Consider the following 10568-nt stretch of genomic DNA (forward strand, 5'->3'; position numbering starts at 1 on the left):
AAGCTGATATGATTTCAGATGGTGAATCTCACACGTAAAGCAGCAGGTACTGCAAAGAAAAACCTCCAATTACTAATTAAGATGATTTATAATACTTTCATATTTTTTTTACTTGTTTACATTTGTTTCAATGATTATAAGTAATTTATATTTATGCTTTGCTTTTGTTGTAGTTGAAGCAGCACCATGAAGCAAAATTATGAAAAGCAGGGAAACACTTTTTCATACACTGGAGCCTCCCTGCTTTTGAGATTAAGCTTAAACTTGTCTTTGTCAGAAAGTTCACACTTCTGGCTCCATCAGGTGACCCTAAACCTGCCTTTAGTTATTCTGCTGAGGCTGCTCGAACTCTTCTGCCCCCGTCCTCGTGTTTAAATGTTAATGCATACAACTATTTATTGTATCATTATCTCTTCTAAGAAAACAAAGACAACTTTTAGATATAAATGAGACAAAAAAATGATTTGTATGCATTTATGTATTTTAAGGACATAGAAGTTGCTCCACCCCAGTATGGTTTCCTCAAAAAACTCAAAATATCAAAACTGCTTATTTAGGATTATTTGAAATTGATGATATGCTGCCAGCCTGAATAAAGACATGCAGACAGGAGGAGAGCAGTTGGGGCTTTTCCAACATCTCCAACTACAGTAATCACACACTGAACTGGTAAAAACTGGAAAAAAACTGGAGACATGACAGAAAAAACAACAACAAAAAAACAGCAGGAATTTTTTTGTTGTTTATGGATTCTGATTTATTTATTTATTTTTACAGATGTTGCCATTCATGTGCTGTTCGATCACAGCCATTATGCCTATTCCTATAATTTCACATTAGTCAGACAGAAAGTGAAGGTTGTGTTATCGATCACTGAGGATGCAGACAGTTCAGAGGTGTGTGTTGCTGAGAGCCCGGCACACAAAGCACGAGAGAATGCACCTTTTCCCTGATACGTCCACCAGCTCGCAGATAAAAGGTAAGGCACATGTTCACTTCACTCCATTTTTTTAAAACATAAAAAACTCAATTTAAAAAAAAAAAAAAAAGTAAAACAAAAGGAGTGAGAACATTCGACTGAGTGTGTGTGTTGTGTGTGTGTTGGCATGGTTACAGCCAAGCCATCACGATTTTCCAATCAACATTTTCCAATCGACTCTCAGCAGGTCTGAACCATCCACGTGTTGCACTGTACCAAAATGTTTCAGAAACAATCAAAAAGTTGGAAATTCTTTAAAATCTCTTCAGATCCGTGCGTGCGTTTCCCAGGGATCACAAACGAGGTGACGCCGAGCCTCCGTCACAGGTTTGGTGCCAACCAGTTCAGGAACTTCATTGCGAGCTCAAATCCTAAGAAACAAGCCTGGTAACAAAAAGACGAGAAACAAAAACTGTTTAGTCTACGAAGCGGGGAGGAAGTAAAGCTCACCACAGATACGCAGAAATAATCAGCTGGCTTTTATTCGAGTTATTTTTATGTGGAACAGTGAGGCTCGCTGTGCTTCCCCTGTTGAAATTAACACCAGACGCTTACTGTGTACTTTAAAGTGGTGTCACTTTGTTAGCAGTCATCTGCATGTAAGCCGATACTTGTTAGCATTGGAAAATGTGAAGGAGGGTGTAAACTTTAACTCTATTTTCATAACTTTTACAACTTTTCCTGCTGATATCAACCTCCCCAAAGGCTATTCATACTACAAAAAAGTCGTATCCAGACGTAGTTTTTCCATGTATGAGATAAAATGTGCCAATTAATCATCTTTAAAGATGCCAGGAGGCAGATATTTTGCAGATTTGCTGTTTTGGAAATGAATACAGTGAATCTGGGCTTTGTTTATGGTCCAAGAGTTAAACTGTAAACTGTATTTAAAACGATGCAGTGGGCTGATATGTAGAAAAATACTGGCAACCACCTCAGCCTCCCAGTGGACACATCTAGACTATCAATTTCAAATTCCTTTGTCACCTTGTTCTTGAGTTATCACATTCACAGTATTTTCAGAAAATTTGACCTGTGACCTTAAAATTGAAGTCACTGAGATTCAAATTTGTTTATCGCAGTTATCGCATTATCAAACTTGATGTCCTTGACAATACCCCATCAGCCTCTTACAGCTGAGGTAAAAAACATAAATAACAATCAAAAAACGTGTTTATGAATGTGTATGAAGAATGAGGGACTTGCAGCAGATGTGCTTGTGTGCAGTTGTCCTGAAAAACGGCTCCACAGGGAGCCCGAACAGGAAAGGGAGTGATGGAGGAGTTCACCATGATTTACAAAGATCAAACAAGCTGCATGAGAAGCACAAACAGTGGCTGCAGTGAAAACGTCTCATTGCTTTGACTGCTTCAGCTTTTGCTTGCTGTCACTTCGCCTCTGCAGAAGGCTGAAGTGCACAAACGGCATGAACAAGAGTAGCACGCACAAACTGGCTGTTCTACATTTTTTTTTAAATCACTTTATTCCCATTCCAGTGTAATTTATCTCTTTTTGCATCAATCATGCCTGAAGAATAAGTGAAGCAGACTCACCGCGTTTGCAGGGAAAGCTCGAAGCATGACAGCGTTGAAGCCCTTATACAGAGAGGCCACGCCCTCCTCTCTGATCAGCTCCCGCAGGACATCACGGAAACCGTTGGGATACTTCCCTTCAGGAGCTGAGAGAAAGACACTTTATTAACTTGGTCACAGACAACGTTTTAAAAGACAAAGCTGCTTATACCAGGAGGAGGTCAGGCAGCGGACAGAGAAACAGGACTCATCTTCAGTTTTTCTGACTGATGAAAAATCAGCTTCAAACTTTCCACAGGCTACAGAGCATCCTTACATTTAGCATGAATGTAATTTTTTTTTTTTTTAAATCACTGAACAAAATTAAACTGAAGATGATCTTAAAATACAAAAAGTGCAAAAATCTTCAAATATAAATCAGCAGAATTGAAAAAAAAAAACAAACTCCAGGATCTGCAAAACTAAACTAGGATGGATACTGATCACAAACACCAACCTGTCTGGAAACGCGACTTGAGTACGTCGGGGGGAATAGCGACAGCCCAGTTACAGATGCCGGCCATCCCTCCTGCAAACAGCACGCTGGGAATACTGAGCTCGTTATGGCTGCGAAGACAAGAGTACAAGTCCCAATGCTCAGACGGCCTGTTTTATATAAACACACAGCTGCAAATGCTGCAGGGCAGAGCAAATATGAACCTTTTTCCTGCAGGTGTCAGGAGATTCTTCAACCACTCATAAGACATGAAGTACATCCCACTGGCTGGAACATCTGAGTTACAAAACAAACATACACACACACACACACACACAGTTTGAACTTCATAATTTTCCACTTTAACACCCCAAACAACTTAAATATGACTACTTTACCCAATGACATTTAATAAAATGGATTAAAGTCATAATTACTTTAATTTAAAGATCAAGTGTTTGACGTTTTCTGAAAGCCTGTAAGAGCTGTTTAACCCTTTCCTTCAGTTTTGAGCCCTCAGATGTGGTTTGACCAAAACTAGAAGAGATCTCGGGTTTTTTGGAGGGTAGCCCTAGTTAGCCGTTCAGGCAGAGATCGCCCTGTGATGGTTTTCATCTTTACACATCAGAGACATGGTGATAATCAGAATGAGTTTCACTGAACTTGAATACAGAAGTATCTTGTTTTTTTGGTTTTTTTTTTAAATTCCACGTCCTCGGGTGTGCTGGTTTGTTCTTCCTCATGAAAACGTGGTGCCTGTGTCACTCACGGCGAGACTCAGCTGCTGACAGTTTCGTGTGAGTTAGCAGCTAACGTGGCCTCGAGCTGCTTCTCTGCATGCTCCAGAAGTATCTCACGAATAGAGTGTTGGCATTCAAACGCGACCCATCTAAACACTGTCGCAGACCAACACCCAGCAGGACAATGCGCTTCACCACACCATAAACAATGCACAACAGAGAGCCCAAGTCCTGCAAACCGCCTAGACCACAACCCCATCAAGGATCCGTGGGCCGCACCCAAACAATCCTGCCCCACAGATACCCCACCCCTCAACCCACAGGACCCGAAGCATCAAAGGCCTACGCCTCAGTGGAAGACACCACGGGACACCCCCACCCCATTTATACTTTTATTTAGTTTTACATTATTGTAATCTTTCTGATACGTTTTTACCTTATTGTGCTATAGAATCTTGTTTCTACCAGTACAAAGATCTAGTTTTTTTTGCCAAGTGAAAAACTTACCAACTCAAACTGAGAAAATAACTGCAGAATTTTGAGATGATATCCAGAAAGTTCAACTTTGTATCTCCAAGATTGTGTTGTTGCTTTTTTGAGTGGCATCCACATGAACTCTTTACCCCAGGAAAGCTTATATATAGAAAACCTTGAAGCTCTTTTCTGAACTAGCACTTTCCGTCATGTTTCATGCTTGCTCTTAGAACAAAATGACTGGATTTGCATCAGAAGGAAAAAATGAGTTTCATACCATTCTTCTTATGTTATCCATTTATACTTTTTCATCGGCTCTAACAGAGGAATCTCCCAACTTTGGGATAAATAAAGTCGATCTGATCTTACACAGTACTGGGAAGGTGGTTTTAATGTTGTGTGGATGAGTGGATAGATGCACACAGTGCGACAGAACAACTAAAGCAACTTTGTTCTTGCTGGCAAAGCAAAAACATCAATTTCACTCATTCTATGTCATGTGGTAGGAGTTTTTCTGATGGTGGTGCTGGTCATGAACCAAACACTGCAACAATGTGGCAGCAGACACAGCGACATTAACAATGGAGGACTTAAAATAGCTTTAAAAACATCTTGGGAAAGGTTACATGAGCATGTTTGTCAGGCCTCCAGGGATTTGGTTAGTAAAATTAAGGTAAGCAGAAACTTTGTGAAGACATGACATGAAGTGTTAATATTTGATCTACTAAGAAATGAAGAGCAAATAATGAATATTTAAGTAAAGCAGCACCTCTCATGAGGGTCAGAGCGGTGCCTTTGTAGACTCCCCTGATTCCAGACTCTCTGTACAGCTGTTTGACGCAGTCCATGGGTCCTGCGTACTTCACCTCCCCCGTGGAAGCTTGAATCTGCAGACACACACGCATAATTTTACACTTACTGAAGATTTGTTCCAAATAATAACTTCTAACCTTTGACAGGAGGGGCTGAAAGAAATACTAGGCGTTTCCACACGTCGAATCAACTACTCAGGTAACAAAGTGAGAGCAATCAGATGCATGTTTAACCTCTGACCTGTAGGAGACATTTGATGCGCTCTCCAGGAGCCATGATGGCTGTGGTGAACACGCCAGACAACATCCCAGCAGCAAACAGCTGTGGATACCTGCAGGAGACAAGAGAACGGGGCTGATATACTCTCAGAAATCGACCACAGAGCGTCTGACAGGATCAACCCAAACTGTCGCCACCCGTGACAAAGCAATGACCTACGTAAGGATATCATCGGGAGTTCTCTGTTGCAGTTTCTTTCCCAGCCCAAACCCAAAGAAACAGACAGCAAACATGGGCGTGACTCCGATTATGGGGGCTGCCATTCCTTTATAGAGTCCTTTAATACCCTGTAAAGGAAGACGAGGAGGAGGAAACATCAGTTTGAGGACTCAAAAACAATATTTTAGTTAATAAATGCCAGAGTTTGCATCAGTGTGCATGCTCACCTCTTTGGCTAAAGTTTTTTTAAAACAGTCTATGGTCCCAGCATACAGGAGGCTCTCGCCAGGTTTGGGTTTTGGTTGAGTTTGTAAACGCACCTGAGAGAGAGGGAGCGAGAAAAGGATGTGAAGTGTGCAAATAACCTGAGGTTTCCATGGAAACGTGCTCTTTTCTTCTTCTTGTGGACTGCGTGCATGATTTAATCCAAACACGACCACCAGATACACAAAGTACACAACAGATTTACATGTAGCTGGTCATTGACTGACTTTACACTTCTCATCGACCTTCTCCTTTCATGTCGTTTCTTCGCTCATGTGTTAAGGTGTGCATCTGCTTTATTTATAAATATTTCTGTAGCCTCCTTTGCAAATCTGAGCACTAGAAAGGACCTCTGTCTTCCTCTGAACCTCCTTATACTGTCTGCTCAAGAGCATGAGTGGAAGAAAAAGGTGGGAATCACAGAGTAACTATCAGTACGACACACTGACCAAGATAACAATGAAATCACTTGTGTAACATGTATCATGATCAGGGCGCACTTCAGAACCTGAAAAGATGATTAACAATCAAAACAGTTTACTTTTCTTTAAAAAAAAAATCGATTCATTCATAGTAGTTTCACGTCATATTCTTCACCTGGCTGCAGTTTGACACTGTGCACTCAGCTGGAACAGCGCCCTCTAGTGAAAAAGCCCTGCCTAACTTCAAATCTGATTATTTTAGCTATTTAAAAAGGGTCTGATTAGACTTATCATTTAACTAAAGGCATTTAACACTAAACACCACCAAACCCCAGGTAACTTAGATGTGCTGGTTTACTATCGTGATGATAACGGGAGCTGAAATATTAAAATTGCCTGGTTTACTTTAAAAGGAACTGATGAGGAAGCTGAAAGCTCAGTTGGGTTTCGTTTTAGAAAAAAAGCAGCTGCTCTGGTTTAGCAGCAGGTTTGACCAGTTTTTGAATATGCAAAATGTAATCTGCATGCACGCTGCTGCCAGAGCTCTGCTGGGTATCACAATCTCAGGACTTGGATTTAACACTGGAAACAGTTTCAGATCCCATCACTCTATCCTGTACGGGGAGGTCGGGTGGACGCCACCCTGAGAGAAACCCCCCAAAACAACTCCAGTGTCTCCTGTTTACAAAACCATTCTTAATAATCTAAGATGTCATTTATCAAGTGAAACAAGTGAAACCCTGCCTTTGACCTGCCTTTCTACAGAACAGGGAACATGGACCTCATAGTTGGAAGAGACTTCAGAATAGGGCTGTTCATATATCTATCGGAACTCTATTGTTTCATTTTACGCTATGGTTTGTTTCGTGGTGTCGCAAAATAAACTGTTTACGGCAATATTTTTTCATTGTTTTGATGGTCACTGTAGTGGCTATATTAATTTCGTAAAGTTCTTTCTTATATTTTATATAACCACACTATGGACAGACAAGCACCTGTTTTTATGCGTTGTGGTTAGCAACAATCCGCTTGTTTATGGTCCACATAAACCTTTCACAATAAAGCCCAAGATCCTTTTGAGACTTTTCAAAATAAACTGAATCACGTGAAAGAGCAGATTATTTACGGATGAGAATTAAAAAAAGAGCCGCCAGGTGCTAAAAAATAAACCTTAGACTCAAACATTAGAACAGGCTTTTCCCCGCAGCACGCTGTGTAATAAATACAAAGAAAACAGCGGCTGTTACAACTTATGTCTAAAAATGTATCGTTTCATGCATCGGTTAAAACACTCGACTCCAGCTACATGACGCGCAGCTGGAAACACTTCCCGCAAGTCGAGCTGCCCGAGATTCACAGAATTTACAGAAAATGTTACATTTTTGTGATTTATATCGTTATCGAACGATAGATGTCTTATATCGGGATATGAGATTTTGGTCATATCGCACAGCCCTACTTCAGAAGGTTATTGACAAATACGTCACCTTCTGCGCGGTGACGGCATATATAATGAAAGGTTTTGCTTTTTAGTGATTGGTTATTTTCATATCTTTACAGAAAGAGGTTATGTGAATTAAGTCTAATTTGTATATTTGTGGCTCTCCTCGACTGCTTGTCAAATTATTCTTGGGCAAGAAGCCCGAATTACCCCTGAGGACTCCATCTCAGTCTGTGTGTGATTGTTTGGTAAAAACACTTGGGACAGGGTAGTGCTGTGGTGTGCACTCTTGAACAAGAGGGGGTGTGGGGTCTTTTCCTCCCCAAAACATGCATGTTTGGTTACCGGGATACTCTAAACTGCCCATAGGTGTGAATGTGTTACCCCTGCGACAACCTGTCCCATGTGTACCCCCCTTCTCTGCCTGCGACAGTGAACGCCTCCAAGCCAAACATGTAAAGCTACCTGCTGTGACGGCCCCTCGTGAATAAAGGAGCAGCCAAAAATAGCATGTTGGAGTAGAAAGGAACTTCCCTAAGGACCCACTTTACCTGAAAACATGTATTTTATGAAAGAGATGATGTACACCCAAAATATTTACAGCATAACAGAGGACATGCAATGGGTGGAATTTTTTTTCTACACACTTTACATACAGGCTGTTTCCACTGAATTTAAATGCAAGTTTAGGGCAGCTTGAGATTTTTCATTCATATCAGAATCTGAATGTTAGATATGTACGCATTACTTTTTTTGATTTTAACTGATAATCCATTTTGTAATGTAGCGCACTCCCATTTATATAGCGCTTTTCTAGTCTTTAGACTACAAGTCACATGTTAACATCACCTTGTTCTATACACTTTAAGCAATTTATCTACTTCCCCTCCATGGCCAGTGCAGAATCACTAATTAACCTAACATGCATGTCTTCAGGAGCTGAGCTCTTGGAGGAAATTCCACACAGCCAGGCTTCAAACCCAGCACCTTCACCTACTGTGAGGTGACAGCAATACCGTTGCAGGAACCACTTATCCAATTAAAGGGCGCAAGAGTGTTTCTGCAGCTCGGAGATGACCTTTGACCCACTTTCAAGCTGTGAAGTGACTCAGCTCACCTGGAAGCATGCAGGTGGGCTGTTACTGATTTATGGAGATGTTCACGGTTCGCACGCGACATCAGCCCATCATACGAGCTAAAGCTTTATTTATGACGTAGCTTACACCAAAACTTTAACCCTCCACCACCGTGCTGACAGGTGCTATGTGGTGTTTGTGCCTTGTTTGTAACATGGTGTGGTGCATTATAGCCAAACACCACAGGACTTTGTTTCAGCAGTCTTTGCAAGGATAAGCCATGACTTCATGCAGGCTGAAACTGGACAGCACACAGGCTTGATTGAATTATCAGCAGTATTGATCTGATCTTGAGTGTCTGACGCAGTGACAGCCCTCCTGCATGTATCCAGGTGAGCCGAGTCACTTCACAGCCTGAAAGTGGGTCAAAGGTAATCTCTGAGCTGCAGAAACACTCACACTGAACTCACGGTTGTGTTTCACTAACACCCCCGAGGCCTGCACAAAGTGTCCCATACACCTCACACCCTTGCTGTGTGTCTAATACATGCACAGCACGGTGGCAAATAAACCCACGCAGCTGTTTATTGTTTACTTTGATCGTGTCCAGTGGGTGTCCGGCGAAGACCAGGCAAACCCCTCCAAAGCCTCCAGCGAAGAAGTTCTTCAGCGGGCTGATCGGCTGCGGCTGCTTGGACATGTTTACAGTCTGCAGGAAGGAAAGCGGAATGAATGAAGCGCAGAGGAAACACAGAGGTGCCGGAGCCAGCCGCTAACACCTCACCTGCTCGGGCTTTCCTAAGGGAGAGAGACGGATATCTGCGAGAGCTGAAGCCGCTCCGGTCTGCTGGACCTTTGACCCACTTTACCCGGACCGATCTGACTGCAACACTGCTGCACTCCTGTGCGTTTCTGTTTGTTGTCCGGCGGAAATGGTGAGCATTCTTCTTCTACTGGTTTTTATCAGACTGACTACTCGATGCACACAAGTACTCCTGCCCTCTGCCGTTTAGTATTCAAGCTCCTGACATCTTTGTAACCCTTTAAAGAAATAATTGTCAGAACATGGCTTAAAAAGTGTTTAAGGAATCTTCTGACAAAATTTGAGTGTAATGTTTGCTATTTATTCCTTAAAAAATGTATTATAAATGTACACTTTGTTTCATTTTTTTTACATTGATGATGTAGAAGTCTCAAAAACTGATGGATCAAAGATGATACACTTGTCTTGTATTTCAGTGAAGTGAGAAGTGTTGGAGTCTCAAACATGGTAAATGTGTTTTCTAAGTGTACTCACCTGCCACTTCATTAGGTACAAGTGTTCAGATGCTCCGTAATTCAACTATCTAATCAGCCAATCACATGGCTGCAACTCAGTCCATTTATGCCTGTGGGCATGATCAAAATGACCTGCTGAAGTTCAAACAGAGCGTGAGAATGGGGAAGAAACAGAGTGTGGCCACCTCTCGCTCTCTTTTCTTCCAGCGTGTCTTTTGATCTGTCCTACTTAGTTACCTCACCACCAACCGGCCTACAGTTCACACAGGCTGACTAAAACTGGACAATAGAAGATTGGAAAAATGTCTAATGAGTCTAATGAGTTTTGATTTCTGCTGCAACATTCAGACGGTTGGGTCAGAATATAATGAAAGCATAAAAGCTGTAACGGTGTAGGGAAAATGTTCTTTGCACATTTTGGATCCCTTTGTGCCAACTGAGCATCGTTTAAACACCACAGCCTGGCTTGGTATTGTTACTGACCATATCCATCCTTCTGTCACCCCAGTGTTCCCATCATCCAGTGGCTGCTTCTACCACGATCATCATGCCGCAAAGCTCAAATCATCTCAAACTGGTTTCTTGAACATGAATATTTCACTGTTTTCAAATGGCCACCAGATGCATCCAACAGAG

The 10568-nt window shown here is 41.8% G+C and overlaps 1 protein-coding gene across 1 annotated transcript; it reads right to left on the reverse strand.

The window, feature by feature from the left end:
• Positions 1-480: 480 nt before the first annotated feature.
• Positions 481-9362, reverse strand: slc25a20 (solute carrier family 25 member 20). Its single transcript, XM_004544748.5, has 9 exons — positions 9250-9362; positions 5679-5771; positions 5452-5579; positions 5254-5344; positions 4970-5087; positions 3211-3283; positions 3008-3117; positions 2533-2657; positions 481-1363 (listed from the first exon to the last, which is right to left on the reverse strand). The coding sequence occupies exons 1-9, from the start codon at positions 9352-9354 to the stop codon at positions 1301-1303; spliced, it is 906 nt and encodes a 301-aa protein (XP_004544805.2). The 5' UTR covers positions 9355-9362; the 3' UTR covers positions 481-1300.
• Between the last annotated feature and the right edge of the window lie 1206 nt (positions 9363-10568).

Source organism: Maylandia zebra, linkage group LG5 (genome assembly GCF_041146795.1).
Source record: "Maylandia zebra isolate NMK-2024a linkage group LG5, Mzebra_GT3a, whole genome shotgun sequence".
Classification (NCBI taxonomy): domain Eukaryota; kingdom Metazoa; phylum Chordata; class Actinopteri; order Cichliformes; family Cichlidae; genus Maylandia; species Maylandia zebra.

Excerpts from the sequence above, each read along its gene's own strand:
- slc25a20 (XM_004544748.5), bottom strand. The coding sequence starts at position 9,354 with ATGTCCAAGCAGCCGCAGCCGATCAGCCCGCTGAAGAACTTCTTCGCT. Across the intron at positions 5,772-9,249 it reads ACCCACTGGACACGATCAAA|GTGCGTTTACAAACTCAACC; the intron begins GTAAACAATAAA and ends CCTCTCTCTCAG. Across the intron at positions 3,118-3,210 it reads CTGACACCTGCAGGAAAAAG|CCATAACGAGCTCAGTATTC; the intron begins GTTCATATTTGC and ends TTGTCTTCGCAG.